General features: G+C 41.2%; 2 protein-coding genes across 5 annotated transcripts in view; one reads left to right on the top strand and one right to left on the bottom strand.

Annotated features, from left to right (window-relative positions):
* The first annotated feature begins 1,882 nt into the window (after positions 1–1,882).
* On the top strand, positions 1,883–6,408 carry LOC105219722 (probable cytochrome P450 6a13). The gene is made up of 2 exons (XM_029045271.2): positions 1,883–4,370; positions 5,323–6,408. The coding sequence occupies exons 1-2, from the start codon at positions 3,308–3,310 to the stop codon at positions 5,853–5,855; spliced, it is 1,596 nt and encodes a 531-aa protein (XP_028901104.2). The 5' UTR covers positions 1,883–3,307; the 3' UTR covers positions 5,856–6,408.
* Positions 6,334–18,065, bottom strand: part of LOC105219708 (uncharacterized) — a 53,931-nt gene continuing 42,199 nt past the window's right edge. For all 4 annotated transcript variants that reach the window (XM_054233553.1, XM_054233554.1, XM_011196003.3 and 1 more), the window contains 8 exons: positions 16,594–17,236; positions 12,112–12,584; positions 10,523–12,051; positions 8,841–9,503; positions 8,525–8,771; positions 8,246–8,458; positions 7,870–8,070; positions 6,334–7,799 (listed from right to left, as the gene is read on the bottom strand). In XM_054233553.1, coding sequence (XP_054089528.1) covers positions 7,641–7,799; positions 7,870–8,070; positions 8,246–8,458; positions 8,525–8,771; positions 8,841–9,503; positions 10,523–12,051; positions 12,112–12,584; positions 16,594–17,236 — 4,128 coding nt within the window. In that variant the 3' untranslated portion in view covers positions 6,334–7,640. The remainder of the gene's footprint in view (positions 7,800–7,869; positions 8,071–8,245; positions 8,459–8,524; positions 8,772–8,840; positions 9,504–10,522; positions 12,052–12,111; positions 12,585–16,593; positions 17,237–18,065) is intronic.

Consider the following 18,065-nt stretch of genomic DNA (forward strand, 5'->3'; position numbering starts at 1 on the left):
ACTTATTTCATTGAAATCACTTCAAAAACTGCTGAAGTTGAAGCAAAATTTGGGAGACTTTCAAACAAAAAGTTGTTTAGAGGTTTCTTTGAGAACTCGTTTCAACTTGAACCGCGCTCGATATGAGTCCGAAACATATTTCGCCGAAGCCAAACTCTCGCATGGATTCAGACCTTGATTAGTCCTAGTACTTTGAGCTTACCACTACCCCACGGGGCTAGATCCAACTTATATTCCGATTCCGACATAGATTATTACACACAAAGAGCTTACAGAAATTTTTCGAATTTAGAGAGAACTCAATATATATTCATTCGAGACGAAGCCTTAAATTACTTGTTAATAAAAAATATATAAAGATATGTTTTGGGAATTTATAGGTTCCTCAATTGACACTTCAAATGACGCCTCATATAGCATATATCAGGTTAAAGATGGCCAGCGAAGCTAGAAGAGAATTTAATTTGACCTCAATCAACTGACAAAAGTGAGTATTATTTTGGACTACAATTTATTCCACAGCTTTTTCGGGCTCAACACACTGTGCGCCAACATAAAACAAGATCTAAAGCGCCGGCAAAGAAATACATTTTTGCAACAGCTGCATTACAATGGTAATCAGTCTTATTTTGATTCTCATAGTGTTCGTAACCACCGGTCCTCAACTAACTAACCAACTAAAGTCAAAATAAAGTAAACACAAATCCTTCAAAAACTTTCAAATTTAAATTTAAATTTCTAGGAAGACATGCGGTTGTGGTTAGAGCCCTTGACCGGATATGAATTTTGTCGTAACAGATAAATAGACCTTCCAAAACGCGTTAAATTTTTGGGTATGATTGATCGAAAAATCAAAGGCAGTATACGAATTTTTAAAGATTGTGAAATCCAATAGCGTATATGAATATTAATTCGTTCCGGATACCTAGACCTCTTTTCAGAGTTAGTTTAGAGACTTTCGAAGATTGTGTCTGTGGCCAGGAATTGTGAACTGATAATTGAGATAAATAAGTGGTAATTGTACATAAAAGTTATATTTTTTTGAGTTGAAGAATCACATAGCATATTGGACGAGATCCGTTTGAAAACGGTCTAATATCATACGAACCGTTAACGATGCTGACTTCAAGTTCCCAAATCTTTCGCTATACACTAACGTTCGCCACGACCCAGCGTACACACCGAGTACACGCACACCAAAACTTTTTTCGCACGTCTTCTTCAACTCACCGCATAACAGTGTGAAGGGCGGAACTCGGTGAAAGTTCAGTCGGTGGCCGTTGTGCGTAGATGCGGTTGACAGATTGCGTCGATGCGCCCTTTGATGTCCGCGAGCAATTAAATAGTGAGATGAAAAGCAAACAATGAAAGTGCGAGGCGGCGAAGTGAATATCAAATAAATGAACAATATAAATAAATTATAATACTAATTTTGTAAAGAGGCATTCGAGTGTTCCACAGTGTGTTCCGTTAGGCGTAGGGCGAGGTCTCTTTCTTGCTGAATGTTTCACAGCAAATTTTGTTATGAGTTGCCAATTTAACGTCAATATGCAAATTAAGTGGATCAACAGCGCCGTAACAGAGTGCTGCTGAAAATCAACTGCGAAAAAGCTTACAGCAATGTCTGTTGTTGTTGTGTGAATATATATACAGTGAATTATATAATCAAATCGCAATGATTTGCAGTTCATTTTGCATAAGTGGGTAGAAGACAAACTGTTCGAATATTGTCTCGTGAGTAAGTTGATGTTGGGAAATAGATAAGGGTGGTCTCGAAGAGTTCGAAATGAATACTAAATCACTGCATTTATTTCACTGCAGTCTCAATTTGAGAAACTTGACTTGAGATCGCTTTAAGAACTCGTTTATAATTCCAATCAATCTGAGCTGCGCGTTTCGTACACAAAGCGCGTTATGGTCACGAAGGCCGCATATAGTCAGCTGGCGCTTCAGCGCTTTTTCTCATATGAATTGGGTCACCTATTTTACCCAGCCAGTTTTGTTTACAATTTTCAATTTGAATACTTGCCGACTTTGCTCCAAAAGCCAGCCACAAAAGACACCACATATTTGCTTCGATTTTAATTTAAATGCATTGTAGTCTTTTATTTAAACAGTTAATTTGCCGAACTTATTCAATATTGTTTATTTATAGCCCAGCTATACAACCCAACCTTTATGCTTCTCTCCTTTTTATTAATTTCAACGATAACTTCATAACTCTGTTTTTACAAATTTTATTTTGCGCTTTTCGCGCGCGTCGTCAACAACGCCGCGGTTGGCGCGCAGCACTATCGTTTTCATTCGTCCATGGGTACAACGTCTGTCATTTTCTAGAGCTGTTAATTGAATTTCAAAACACCGCGAAGTTGTTTGCGCGTGGGTCCCCAGCACCGGCGGACCCGTTTTTCCAGCATCTGCACGCATTCAAAGCGCCCAGCCGCACACAAGTGAGCAGAGCAAACCGCGGACCAGCAGATGTGGAACTATTTAGATTAGTTGTCGTGCGCAGGGTAATTTAACTTGCAAATGTAGACATTCCAAGACACTAAATAGACTTATACAATGCCGCAGCGGCAACAACAACAATGAAGAGTGTATTAAGGTATAAAAAAGGTAAGACAATAAAAAGCCAAATATGTACAATGGTGCGTCCGTGTTAATATGCTTCAGATGCGATAACGATGCGTTGGACAACAACTGCAATAACAACAATGAAATAATTAGCGACCACACCAACATCACTTTCACTTTCAGGGGACGCTCGTCAACGCCAATAGCCGGGTGCGTCGTAATAGCCACAATATTTTAGCGGCCCTCAGCGGTCGTCGCGTTTGTGCCGTCATCGCAGAAGACGCAGAAGAGCGTGTGTGTAATTCGTGCAACTTCTATATTTTTCCGTATTTATTTGTATTCATTTTTTGTGTGTTTTCCGTTTTTTCTGCATTCCTTCAGATCAGCGCGTTAATTGCCGCCGTCGTCACAGCGGCTATTCTTCTTCTTCCTCTAATATTCGGTTAATAACAAAGCCACACCGGCAACTGCGGTTTCCCGCCGCACCAAATCAAGCTCAGCTGCCAGCTACGACGAACATGACAAAAACGCTTAAGCAACAACGCGTCAGTCAAGCTGCCAGCCAAACCGCAAATGCGATAGCCAGCTAACCAGGTTGGTCAAACGGCTGCAGTCAGTGCAAAGTCAGTCAGTCGAGCAGTTCACAGCGAAGCGGTCCAATACCGCTGCTTCCACTGCCGAATATACGTAGTAGTCGATATTTTGCAAAGCTACCGCCGCACGTCACTTCAACATGGATCCGCTCACAATTTTGTTGCTTTCGTCCATCATCCTGGCGCTTTTGTGCGTACATTTGCATCGCAAACAACAATACTGGGAGGCACAGGGCATACCGCTGCTCAAACCGTTTCTGTACTTTTTTTACGGCCGTGGTCGCATTGGCACCGACTGCCATGCCATCGATATACCTAATGAAGTCTATCAGCGTTTTCGCGAATCGGGCGCGCCCTTAGCGGGCATGTTCATGCTCAGCGATCCCCTAATCATATTACTCGATTTGGAGCTCATCAAGCATGTGTTGATTAAGGACTTTGCCAACTTCAGTTATCGCGGCCTTTACCACAATCTGCGCGACGATCCGCTGATGGGTAATCTAGCTGCAATCGATGGCCCTTACTGGAAGCGTCTGCGCGCCAAGCTCACGCCATCCTTCACAACGGGTAAAATGAAGTTCATGTATCCCACGCTCATAAAAGTGGCCGAGCAGTTGTCGGGGGTTGTGGATCGGCGCATATCCGCCGAAGGCGTAATCGATGTGAAAGATCTGTCCGCCTGTTATACCACCGATGTGATAGCGAGCTCCACACTGGGCATTGAGTGTGATAGTCTGCACAATCCGCTTGAGGACTTCCGTCTGATCACCGTTAAGTTCTTCGAGGAGTACAGTGTAACGCGCGATTTGATTAGCCAACGTCTGCCACAGCTTGCCAAATTTTTGCACTGGACCAACACACCGAAAGTGGTCACAGATTTCTACATCAAAGTTGTGCGCGACAATATAGCCTACCGTGAGGAGCATGGCATCGTGCGGCAAGACTTCTTGCAAATTATGATCGATCTGATTAAGACAGAATCGCTCACGATGGAAGAGATTGCAGCGCAGGTGTTTGTCTTCATCATTGCGGGCTATGAGACCACCTCGACGACAATGACAAATTGTCTGTGGGAACTGGCGGTGAACGAGGACATACAGGAGTTAGTGCGCGAAGAAATCGTACAGGTGATGCAGGACCATGATGATGTGCTCACCTATGAGTGCCTCAAGCAGATGACCTACTTGGATCAGGCGCTCAAAGGTAAGTGCGAAGAGGAATTAGTTTAATGAAAAGAGGAGAATAAAGTGTGGAAAGAAAAATATGCTAAATTAAGGAATGTGTACTAAGATAAAGTGAAATCTCGAAGTTCGTAAAATTGTTGAAAATATGGCAATTAATGCCTTTTAAGCCATAAAGTGACCAGTCGAAAGACATTAATGTTTTTATGGCTACAATTAATGATTTAGAGCATTTTTATAGCACATTGCATCATTCTCAAGAAAAATATCAAGTCGTGTTTTGCAAAACCTGTACTAACAAGCAATATTTGTTGTTATGAATCGCAAATTAGAGCCTCTTAACAGGCTGTTAGACTCGTATGCGCATGAACAAAGGCAATTAGAAGCCCAGTTTTCGCTTTTGCTGAGACCTTGAGTGTAATTTAGCTAAGTGTTCAGTCATGCTGAAAATTTTGCCACAAATTGCAAGTGTACTCATGGACAAATTAAATATATTTGTTAACAATACTCGTCAAATTAAATATTTACTCGTTAAATGAAGTGCAAATAAATAAACTAGAAACTTGCAAAATTGCTTTTGTAATTAAAATACAAACTAAGTTATTAAGTCACTGACTCAAGATCGCTGAGAATATTTCACACATTGACTGAGTAGCAAAAGCTGTTCTACTTCCCAGATTTTGTTTTACTTGTTTCTTCTCCCTTTTGAGGCATTTGGTAGATCCTTCATCCCTTCGAATATATTATTATCGAAGGAAAGTCTTAGACTTTACATTATATATCCCGAAAAAACAAAAAAACATCTCGTAAACGATTCATCACAGTCTATGCTAAGATACTTTGACCTCTCATATTCTCTGGAAACCCAGAGACCAAAGAGAACACTATTAGAATACTTATAATGCTTCAACCAGTATAGTATCAAATTATTTTGATCACCAAATAATCATACCAAATTTTCCATTCAATCGCAGAAACCCTACGCAAACATCCAATTGCGCCCGCATTGAAGCGCGTCGCTTATGAAGACTACAAAGTACCGGGAACTAACTATGTCATCAAAGCCAACACCACGGTACTCATACCATCCGAAGCGATACAACACGATCCACGCTACTATCCAGAACCAGAGAAATTCGATCCGTTGCGTTTCACACCCGAAGCCATGGAGGAACGACACCCGATGACATTCCTGCCCTTCGGCGATGGGCCACGCAATTGCATTGGTCTACGCTTCGGGCGCATGCAAGTGCTCATCGGTTTGGTAATGCTGTTACGTAAATATCATTTTAGTGTGGCACAGACTACGCCCATACCGATCGTGTACGATAAAACGATACTGCTACGTGCGCCGAAGGGAAAAGTAGAGCTCAAGTGTGAGCGCTTGGTTGAGCAGAAATACGTAGATCATGTGGGAAAGGGTGTTGATGTAGAGTTGGAAAACTTTGCCTCAAGCATTAGAGTGCGCCGTGAGTATGAATACGCAGATGGCGAGAGAAATAAATAGTACTATTGGAAGTGTAATATTTCGGTTGTGAATTGGTTAATTTTAAAATGTGGTGCTGATGACAGTCACAGTTTGAGTTTGCGTCGTAAGAGACTGCTTCATAAAGAGATTGTGATGATGAGAATTGTTTCAGACCGGTTATGTGTAGGTTGTGAAAATTGTAAGCGAAATTATTATACAAGTTAGATATTTTACCAAGTCGGAAGACGAAATCGTAGTTGGAAATAACTGTCCAAGCACATAATGTACCTAAACTTAGTAGTATAGTTACGAGTCCTGTGCACTCGCTTAGTTAGTCTCCTGCTTTAGTGCGACCAAATAGTTTAACGGTGCTTCCGAACCGCTTACCAAATACAAGTTTTTTTTGCATTACCATATATATTGACACTGCATATGCATATATTTTTTACCGTTATATCAATATACTTACGCATATTTTATTGTTTTTATAAATATTTTATTCAGAAAAAAACCGTAATTTTATATTTGTATTTTTCAAATAAATTTTTTTGATTTTTTATTTTAAAAACATCGTTTCTCATACACAAATTAACATTTGCGCATGTTTATCTATATAATTTTTGATTTTAAAAACTGCAAGTAAGTATATATTATATAATATTACTTAATTTTTAAAGTGGTATATATATGTATGTATAAATATGTATTTGTAGTTGTATATATTCAAACGCGTGCTTAGTTTCAAAGAAAAAGCTGCTACTTTTTTGTTTTTTAGTTTTTAGATTTGTTTAACCCTTATTTACTTTTGAAAATTGACTCTTGTGCTGTTATAATTAGCGAATACGATTGTTATGTGCTTTGTTAAAAAGTGTTTTGCGTTTTCAAAGTTTGCTATACAAATTGGTTGTTCATTGTCACTTAGTTGATATGGCTATTTTTAACAGTTTGGACTCACTGTGCAATATAAATATTATGTTTTCTGCTAACTCTAGGTGAAATACCGTTAATATTATTTTGAGTAATTTTTTTTTTAACGAGTGAGTGAGAGTTTTAAGTAATAAATGTGCAAAAAAAAATATTTTTTTTTCAAAATTTTGATTTTCGAAAAATTAACACTGGTCACTTAAAGGTTAATAAATCAGAGATAAAAATTAAACTTATTTATTTTCAACTTATTGCATAAATTATAATATTTATTATAAATAATTAATCTGCTGCATTATCATTTCATTAGTTTATTTAATTTTAAGATTAGTGCTTTCTTTTGTAGAAATGTATTTTTAGAATTCTTTGAATATTAATTGATTTGTGATTTCTCTTGTTTGTTAGCTTTAGTACCAACATTATTTCTTTGTTTCCAATATTAGCATGTCATCAATTTCGTTTTCGTTTCTTTGAAGATTCAAATATTTTCTTCTCTTGCACATTTCTCTACAAAAATTTGTGTGGAATGTTAGTGAGTGCGCGTCAAAAATTGGCTTTAACAATTGATATGTTGCTGTGTCTTTTCAAAAGCTTTTATAAAATCTCTCATAAAACGTCGCACAATTCTTCGAGAATTTTTAACTTAACTTAATTAGTATAACTAAGTAATTTCATTTGTCGCCAGCACGCTGACTAAGTGCCAGACTAAGTGATATATATTTCAAATACAGTGCCATCTAATAGCAAAATCTACTAATTTTAAGAAAAAACATTCTAATTTGTTCGTTAATTTTTTTTTTGTGGCTGGCATCGTTTTCAATGTTTTGCAATAATTTTGTTTAAAAGTTAAAACTTTTGCGTCAATTAAATCACACCCCGCTTCAAAAACTCATTCGCTCATTAAGTAGGCTTCGGGCCGCGCGGTAACTCCAGCGAGACACGTGTGGCCTCGCCGCGATTTGGCTGCTTGCTGCGCAGCATTTGCTCGTGCACGTACAGCAGCAAGCCGAGGTCGCGATGTCCAGCCTGCCAGGCGATTTTGAAAGCCGTAGCGCCATCCTGCCGTGGAACGAGCGTATAAAAGTATTATTAAATCAAAGTCAACATATGAAAGACAAAACACACGCACCACATCCGTTAAAAGCGAATCGCAGTCAGGCTGTGACAACAAATGCTTCACCAGGTCCGTGCGTCCATTGTCGGCGGCACACATCAGCGCTGTGCTACCGTCCTCGTCCTGTATGTTGATGTCCGCGCCGGCGGCCAGCAGCAGCTCCGCCATCTCTTTGTTACCATGGGAAACAGCCAGTATCAATGCGGTCTGGCAGTGCTGTGGATGTGGAAGGAAGGTAGGAAAGTGTTTTCGAGGGAAATATTAATTATTATTTTTTTAGCCGAATTTCGAAGGGTTAAAATGAGAAAGCATGCATCATATAAAATCAAAAATCAAATATGAGTTCTTCTTTTGGTCCCATGTGTGTGATATTGACTGGGCCATTACCTACCTTTTTGGCTCGTATATTGACATCGGCCATCTGGAACAGTCGTTGTACGACTGTGCGATGCGCAGCGTTTTTCAGCTTTGCCAATGAGACGAGCATCACACAAGTGTATCCAGCGTTATTCATTTGATTTACATTGCAAACCTTTGAATCGAGTAATATGGATACGACGTCAAAATTGCCATGCGAGACCGCATAATGCATTGCTGTGTTGCCCTGGAAAGCAAAAGGCACATATGATTCAATGAATTTCGAGATCAGCTCATAATGAAGTAGACTTACATTAGCATCCACCATATTAACACAGTACTCCAACAGCGACACCGACATCTCCTCGAAGCAATCCAAGTAGTCTTCTACTTCGTGTGGATTCGCTTTCTCGGTGCTCGAGATCCGGAACCATTCCTGTTGGATCACCAATTTGGATGACTTCAAGCTAGCCGCCGACAGCGACTTTGCGTCGATTTTCTTTAACAGCGAATTGTTGATGGTCTTCAAAGCGTTCAGCATCTCATCAGGCGGAACAAATCTGTAACCGTAGCAAGCAGTTTAATAAGAGGCTTATTTTATCAAATACAATTTAGTTTGAAAAACACACTTTTGTCGTGGCTCCGCCTCAACCATTGCCAACTTTTGCAGCAACGCCTTCGATGGTGGACGTTCCTGCACTTCGGTCTGTTCTGTCTGCGGCTCATTCTTCGTTGTTACTGTCTTGTCGACGCTACCCAGTTGTCTTCTTGAGATATGACTAGATTTCGTTGTGGTTGTCGTCTTGCGACGTGCGCCCTTTGACATATCAACTTCCGTTCCAGCGTCCTCCTTTTCCTCACACTCCTCAGCCAACACTGTCGCTGCAGTTTCCAATGTGGCATCTCTGAGCTTCTCATTGAAGGAGCTCTCCAAGGAGCGATAAGGTGAAGCGCCATCTTTAAGCGGCGCTGGTGATGCATCGCGAGACCAGCTGACACTCACACGTTTCTCTTCACGCACAATTAGACCGTCGAGACTGGGTTGCAGTGGTGCAGTCTCATCGTCTTTGCTATCGTCAAGCGTTTCAGCATTCTTTTGACTGGCATCAGATGTTCGGCGTGAATTTGCGGCTGAGGAAGGAGCGGTTAAAGAGGGGTTCGCTTTAGGCGGCGTAACCTTGGCACCGACGTTAGGCGCGGTAGTTTTGGGCTCTGTAATGAAACTCTGCGTTTCACTGGCTGACTCCGGTGGCAGAAAGTGGGCAACTGATGGCGGTTTCTCGTGCAACGAACTAAAAAGACAGATGGAAACAGCTTATTACTTAATATTCTTAGGTAAGCAATACCGCTCTGAAGTTCACGTACGTCAGTAGCAGCGCCGAACAGCCACTCACTATCAGCGGATAGCAAGTGAAGCTGCTGAGGCCAGAAAACATTTATGGGCCTCCGCGTCCTGCTTCTCGGAATTTAGTTAAACACTTTAAATCTTTATACACTAACAATAATTGACAAGCGAAACCAATGGAAACCAAAGCAAAGAGTTTCAACTCGTGCGAAAAACACCGCAATAAAAGATTTACACACACCAAATACAATAACTGAGAATGCTGCTGAAGAAGCAAAATAATCCAAAGAAGCTAAGCACGCGAGACCGCGTCCGCGAATGCGTGAGTGTGGTGCTATTAAAGCGTAGCAACCGCGAACTGCGGGTCCATCACTTGAATTTGACTGAAATCGCTGGGAAAAATTTCGGGAGAGAAAATTGCACTGAAGGTCATTGCAGCGTAAGCGAGCGTAAACACCGCACAGTGGTACAAAATGGAGGAATCTGAGGATTGCTTATGCTTTTAAGGAACGTTTAGGCATTTTCAGAACAACCCCAGTTCTTATCACTTTTTTATTACAGAAACTCGCTTAAAGAGTAGTAGAAGAAGTATAGTATTAACACCTATTTTATTTTCCGAAAACATATTCGAGCAGTAAATCTAAAGAACGCACTACAGTGCAAGCTTCATTTTTTTATACATTAAGAGCGTACTTCGCAAGGCGCATGCGTCGGTCAGATAACAAAATAAATATTTGGCTGCTGTAATGCCACCATATACAAATAGCGACACTTGAATTATAGTGGAGCAAAAGGTTAGTGGAGCAGGTCAGGGTAATGAAGTGGTAATATAACAAAATAAATTTATTTATTCACCACAAATCCACCACAGCAACGCATCCAAAAGTGTGTGTATTTGCTAAGTGGTGTTGAGTAAGTATTAGTGAAGTAGCAAACCCCTAAATATACCACACTGCATCTACTCACCTCTGTGTTGGCTTTGTTGTCGCCAATTTTTCCGGCGTTGTTGTTATGGTATATGTGTTCTGCCGTTGAAAAGTGCGTCGCACTGGACTGGGACTGGGTGGCACGTTTTTACGTAGTGGAATACGTGAGTCCATAGAAGCACTGCGTATTGGTGCCGCTGGGCGTAGCTTTGGTGATGGTGGCGATTGTGGCGCCAGCACTTTCGAGAAGTCTTTTGCCAAATTTTTAATCGCATCCTTGCAGGAATCACAGTAATTATCTGCGCAGGCAATCGAAATGTGTGGTTTGACAACATCGCCGCAACCGATGTCACGTTTTCGCACTGCATCTGTGTTAGCTGCGGTATGACGTATGGGCGCAGGAGGTAAGGTATTTATACCGTAATCCACAGTGCGTGGCGCGTCGGTATTGCTGGCAGTTGAACGCGTTATTGGTTTTGGTGGCGCGGGTTTTTCTTCCTTTTTGGGTGGCGCCTCGACGACAATAGGTGGCGGCGGTATATACTCTTCGGTGCTGGTTTGTGTGGTACAGAGCTGTATTAAATCGCGTGTGTCTGTATGTCGGGTGTCGCACACCACCTCACTTTGCACGCCGGCGTGTCGTTGTTCGGGCATGCACTGTACACCGACTGCGTGTACGTATGTGGTTGCGGTTTGGCAGCCGGCACTATTCACCGAGACTGGCGTGTATTGCGTGCCTGTGGTCTTTCGTATACGCCCGAGTCGATCATGTTCGCCCAATGAGAATGTCTTGCTACGCAGAAATTCAGGTGAATCGAGTAGCTTCAATGATACTGACTTTACTTTAATGAAGCCCGGGTCTTCGGTGCTACAGGCAATGCTTCGCTTCACAATATTACATTTGTCACACAACGGATCCAGTATGTTATCCTCAGAGCAAGCTGTGGTACGCATTTCAGGACCACAATTCACGTAAGCATCTCGCGTTGCCGGGCTCACCATCACGCTCACTGAACTCTTTAGCACTTTTGGCTCTGCTGTTGTTTGTGCACCCCTTTCAACACTACGTGACGCTTGCACTTGTGTGCCGGCGTGCGTCATCTTCTTCAGTTGCTGCAGCGCGCGTTCTTCCTCGTAACGCGTTATTGCCAATTGAGTATGCTCTTCCAGTTCCCACTGCGAGTAAAGTGTTTCGGTGATGCTGTTTAACTGCTGTACCGGGCTCGTACCAACGCTGCGAACCATGTGCACTGGACTGCCGACGCCGATGTCTCTCTTAGTATGCAGTCCGCACATGGTACCCACATCGCGCTTAAATGAGGTCGGTGTGCGCAGTTGGCGCTCTGAGCTGCTGGAGTTGGCGCGCAATCGGGAACCCAAGCTTTCCAGTGAAACCGGGCTAATGCGTTGTGGCGTAAACTGTACAGGTGAACCATTTTTCGTGCTTGTGACTGGGCTCGGTGAAGACGAGGGGCGCGGCGGTTCGCGTGCGCGCTGCAGCTCATCTTCCTTACGCTGCAGTGACTGTTGCAGACGCTGTTTTTCATCGCGCAGTTGCGTCAGTTCATTCTGTAAGCAACAAAAAATATTATAAAAAGCCAATGAAAAATCAAAGAACTATAGACTCACTTGAAGTTCCGGTATCGATTTGACTTGCTCCTCCAGATCTTTCATACGTTTCAAACTCAAAGCCATCTGCTCACGTATGATAAACAGCGTTTGCGCGTCAGCCGCAGCGCTGGTTTCCGCGCCATTCGTGGATGTGGGCAAGACAACAGACACTGGAGCTGTGAGTTCACTCACCGGTGCTGCGTTATCTGATTGCAACGGCTTTTGGTCGATCTCATCTGTGTCTGTAAGTTCCGCTTCGCCATTGTTGGGACTCAACAGCTGACGTGGCTGTGGCACATGTCGGCGCGGCGGCGGTGGTGGCGGCACCAACTGTTCCACCGGCGATTTGGCATTCGCCGCTACTGTCGCCTGCACATATGACTCATATTGCTGCTCGGCGGGTGAGAGCTTCTGATGCACGGGCAACGCGGCAGCGGCCTTGGCCAGGTAGCGCTGCGTACGTGGCGACTTATTGCCAGCTACACAGGAATCTGTAATAGTTTAAAAGGTTCAATTTTGTTAAATAAAAAAACATGTTAAAGGCTTAGCGCTATTAGCGCGAATTCCTATAGCTTCAACTCAAGGCTAACAACTAACATTTTCGCTTATCATTCGGTTTGACTAAAATAATTTTGATGCGCAAACGTTCCATTAGCGCGCTCCGTAAACAACTGATGAGCGCGCTGCCATTCAGCGCCGTTGAAAGCCCAGTTAAGTGGGGGTTTTGTCTTGACGCTTTAAGCGTTATATATTTTTGGCAAATTGCAGTTATTTACTACCTTGCCGCTCGCTGTTATTTCTCTTCCGACAACTAAACTGTTATTGCCTTCATTATTGGTATCGCTTTTTGTTTGGTTTGGGTTTAGCTAAATCTCGAACTTATGCAATAATTTATAAATAAAACAAAGTCAGCAGCAGGTCGTCAGCGGCAACGTTAACTTTAACGCTAACAAAGACCTAAAGCCAGTTTGGCTTGTTCAGGTTGTCAACTTTTTTTCATTGTCATTGGTTTTTCGATTTATTTGCTGTTATCGCAAATGTCGCGCGTTACCGCTGAGCTCGCGTTGTAGCTGGGGGGCTGAGGAGTGGTGCAGTGGATGGTATTTGACAAATGTCATTACTCACAAATTGTTATTACGGATTTGCTCGTACCTGATTTGAAATGTTAATTTATTGTATTTCTATCAAATTGCAGTGCGAAACGAAAGGTTTGGAAGTGTTGTTAAATATAGAACCTCTTAGTTTACTATTAAGAACAAGATTAAGTAAGCGGCGATCTTAAAAGAAATTTATATTCACAGAAGTTAGCTTCTCGAAAGCCGTCCAAAACTTGTAAGTTCCTTAATTGTTTGGAGAGCAATCATATTTACAGGAACATAGAACTATCCCACAAAACAATGTGGTTGAGAATTACAGGTTTAGTGTAGTCAGTAGGAGCGAAATGTTAAATTAGTTCTTTGCATGAAAACTAACACTGTTAAAATCAGATTCTTTTCAAATATAAAAAATGTGTATATTAACATTAGGGATGTTCAAATTTATATAGAAAGGTATTGATATAGTTATTAATAAAAAAAAGGAAAAATACTTCAAATAACATACAATCATTCCACCAGCTTTTCATGCCTTTAAATCTCGATTTCGACTTGGCAACAGTGTTTTCGTTACTGTTAAGCGGCGATTTACTATCCTTACGACGATTCACTTTACTGGCATTGGCGAACATTTTTGAAATATAACGTTTTCACTGCACATTGCATAGAACTTAAGAAAAGGCATTAACAAAGCGCTGACAATTCAGAGTTCGTAGTTCAAATCACAAAAATAACAACATGCGACTGACGTCAAGCGATCACTGATAATTTGCCATAATTACAGAGCAGATAATTCGTTGTTATTATTTATGACTGTGAAAAGTGTAACTGAAACAATTACACAGTAAAAAATAATAGTGACTGCAATTACTAGCTTTTTGAAAGGTGAGAGAACGAAACGGTAAGGCGTAGAGCAATATCATATGGGGTGTAACTGTTAACGGAGTAGTGTTTTATATAACTCTTTTGAGGATTTCTCCTAGTGGGCATAGAGAAATTATTATTATTTTTTAGTAAAAAGTCAAACTAGCGATTTTAATGAACTCATTTGTAAGAAAAAATTATTTTAAATTTTTATATTTATTTTTAAAATTTTTTTTTTTGGAATTTTATTTAAAATTTTTTTGGACATATTTTTTTTTGAAGTTTTATACTTTTTTTTGCAATTTTTACTAAATTCACTTTCTGTTTGCTACTTTTTTCATTCTCCACCCACACCCACGCCCAAACCACGCTCCGTTCTCGCTTTCTATTATCTGCATTGGCTGTCTGCCGCAATTTAGCGGCTTTCATTTGAAAATTTAATTACCGGCTTTTACTAACTGAGCTTAAACACACACATTCACGCAACCGATTTTGCTACTAAAGCCACTTTAATTTATTTATTTTTTGTTTTTTTTTTTATTTTTTTGCACAATTTTCCACATGATCCGCTCGCTTTCGCAACTCCCATGCGATTCCTCTATTATCGATTGCTTTTGTTGTTGACTTAATTGCTTTTATCGGCGCGATATTTTGCATATAAAAGCAGAAAAAGTAGAAAAAAAATCACTGTAAAGCGCCGCAATTATTTCAATTACTTTGTACAATTGCCATTAGCCTTGATTAGTGATTTTAATTGCCTGTTGAACTCTGACACAAAATACTATTTTATGCAGTTTTTTTCTAGAAAAAAAACTGTTGAATTCACTACTTTCTTGTACACTCCTCGCTACACGCTTGCGTTTTCGACCGCCCGAGCGCCCACCAGAGACTGTTGGACGGCTAATTGCGCTGGCTTTCTTCGCTGCTGATTATGCGGCGTCTTTCAAAAGCTTCAGCATCGGCGGAAGATGCGCGAAATGACGAGCGGCTTGTAAATTTTCGGTAGACTACTCATTGAGGCCGCAAAGAGATCTGAGTAAAGAAGATTGTAAATGAAGTGCAAAATAGCGAGTGAGTTCCTCGCAACTGCAGCGCTTTAAGCGTGGAAGATTACTATGAAGTATAGAGTAATCGGCTGACTACAAATATATAATAGGCGCTATAAAATGTTATAAATAATATTATTGATTTTTGTCTGAAAGATAATGTTCGAGATAAACTTTATTGCAGGTGTTGTACTTTAGCCGAGAGTGCTCGTCTGCCATTATCTCTTATAACGCTGATAAGCGAGATATAATATATAATACTACCGCGTACCGAAAGCTCATAAATCATATGCTTTAACCGTACATTGTTTACATACATTCTGAGCAGCTGTTTACCGTTACAATCTATATAAATTAGTACACATTGTGAGTAAACGAGAGCGATGAGTGTTTTTAGCGAGTTGGGAAGCTTACTTGGTTATAGACCTAACATTGTAGACGATTAAGCCGCTTTCTAATTTACTGATTTATATTTTTTTCTGATTTCTGGTGCTCAAAGACCACTCATACATTGTAAACATTCTAATCTGTCTCAAAGCTTTTTTTATTTTGTCTCAACCACTTAGTTGTCGTTTTCTCGGCAAGCCACAAGCACTTGTGTATTTACCGGCCCACTAAATTTGTAAGTATGTAGTCTAATGCTTGCGCGTGTGATCTCGACACTTGCGCTGATGAATCACACACAAAATCTGTGAAGATGCCTATAAAGATACGTCATAGACGTAACGCTTTGCGTGACGGCATACATCTGACGCCAAGGTAGATGCGCTGTAAATTGACTAGGCATTTGTATTACTTCTCTTTTTAACCTCTTATTCTGTGATTAAGACGTTGGTTGCCACCTTTCCATAAGCAAAACTATAAAGAATCATTACCATTACTATTTTTGGTTCGGAAAACTTTGGACTTGAAGGAAATCAACGCCGCTCTCAGCTGAATTCGCCCATAAGGTCTACTAAAATATATTATAAATATATATTTCGACTTCTATTAAATTTAAATTCTCACGCGTCTACATTCAACTAACGATATGAGTCAGCGACAAAGTCACTCAGAAACTAAACAAAAAAAATTAAAAATAACTTTATTTGATTTAAATACAATACGCGCTCGTGTCCAACCTCAGGCGACCTACATTTTGGCAGACATTTTGCATTCACAAAAAGCGAGAATTTGCATAAGACAAACTCGGACGGACATCATAGAATAAATTTGCAAAAATTCGGCATTTTATGGCCTAGGGCAAATAATTCAATGTAGACACGATCCATTGGTGCCGACAAGCGCGAGACATGCAACTGAAACGATCGAGGTGTGTCTGTCACCAATGATTTGCTAGGCTATTTGACGATAAATGGCACTTAAACGCATTCAAATATTTGCGAAAGTAGACGCATGTGTCAGAAAAATGACGCGTCGAAATACCTAGACCTGCATATATTGTTTTCGGTATTAAGTGTCGCGTTCTAAGCAAAAACCGTACAAATCATACTCACCAACTTGCAGTTCGGCGGGCCGCTCCCAGCCATAGCACAAACGCTTGCCATTACAGCTGTAGCCATTGCGCGTGAAATTGTCGCGTAGCCAACTCGCGTTGCCCAATTTCGCCGGTGGCAAATCCGTCTTCATTGCATATGTCGGCTGGTGATTGTTATTGCGATCGCTCGCTACGCCATAACCGTATAATTGACCATTCAACGCACCCGCATTGCCTCCGCCACCGCCACTAAAACTGCCATCGCGCTCGTTACAGCTTACCGCTTTCTTGCGGCGCAACGACGTGCGCTCCAGCGTGCGCTCAAAGTCGCTGCACACCTCGTCGAGCGCATCGCGCAGGAAGGCGCGCGTTTCGGGCGCATCACGTCTTGATTGATGCTCCTTGTGTCGCTGACGTAGTATGCTGTAGGGCGCGTCACTCTCTGCACCGCGCACCGAAGAACACGTCGATGAGGCTGTGCCATAGGGTGATTCCGCGCGCGGCGCGCTGCTGCTGCTGTCGTATGTGTAGCGCGGTACCGAGGAGGAGCGCGGACGCGGTGTAGATGTGCAGAATGTGGCGTGTGACGCGGACGTGGGCGCTGGTGGTATGGGTGGCGGCAGCAGGCGTGGCGAATCAGGTGAGTCACTTTCGTGCGGCGCCTGCAAAATAAATGGTTGTAGATAAGTTTTATGGATTATGCGATATGATAAAATATATGTTCAGTATTTTATCATGTAATTTTTATGTTTAGCAACGATGAATGTTTGCCCGTTTCGCCTATTTTCAATTAACTTTTCGCTTTGTAGCGCCTTTTCAATTTCACTTTCAATTTCATACGCTCTTTGCTACTTTTACTTTTTTTGTTGCGCTGCGAATAATTTGCGCGACGCTCTTTGATGTCGGCCACGTGTCAGAGCACTCGAGAAATTCAACGTCATTATTATGCCCCCCTTCACGAACGTGACACTTGCAATTCGCTTTGCTTTTCGCCCTTCTTTATGAATTTTTAAATAGCTTCGCGTTGCTGTAATGGATTTTATTTTGTTTCGAACATCAAAGTTTGTATTTATGACTCAAAGAGGAGTAAAATTGTCATTCGCTCCTTGAGCTCATAACTGACGCCCCTTCTTCAACATGCAGCTGAAATTGTTATTGTTTGTTTATGTTTTTAAGTGGCACTTGTGGTGCAATTATCTTTGGTATAATGGAATAATTTTTACAGAAATCATCTGGAAAGAACTCAATTAAAGACAGGAAGCCATTATTTTATATGATGACAGCGTAGGGACTCATAATATATTTTTTTCTTATTTACAAGGTCTAGATTTCCATTACACCAATAATTTGGACCACTATCCAATGCCACAAAGAGATCTCAATTGAAAGAGATAGCGAGAGAGGGGGTGATATTTAACCAACGTATAGGTATCACCGTAATTGTTTACAATTTCTTTCGTTTCGTGCTCTTATCTATAATTCTCAGTCAGT

Source organism: Zeugodacus cucurbitae, chromosome 6, assembly GCF_028554725.1.
Source record: "Zeugodacus cucurbitae isolate PBARC_wt_2022May chromosome 6, idZeuCucr1.2, whole genome shotgun sequence".
NCBI lineage: Eukaryota > Metazoa > Arthropoda > Insecta > Diptera > Tephritidae > Zeugodacus > Zeugodacus cucurbitae.

Coding starts and splice junctions, on each gene's coding strand:
- LOC105219722 (XM_029045271.2), top strand. CDS start 3,308: ATGGATCCGCTCACAATTTTGTTGCTTTCGTCCATCATCCTGGCGCTT. Junction 4,371..5,322: donor CTTGGATCAGGCGCTCAAAG/GTAAGTGCGAAG, acceptor ATTCAATCGCAG/AAACCCTACGCAAACATCCA.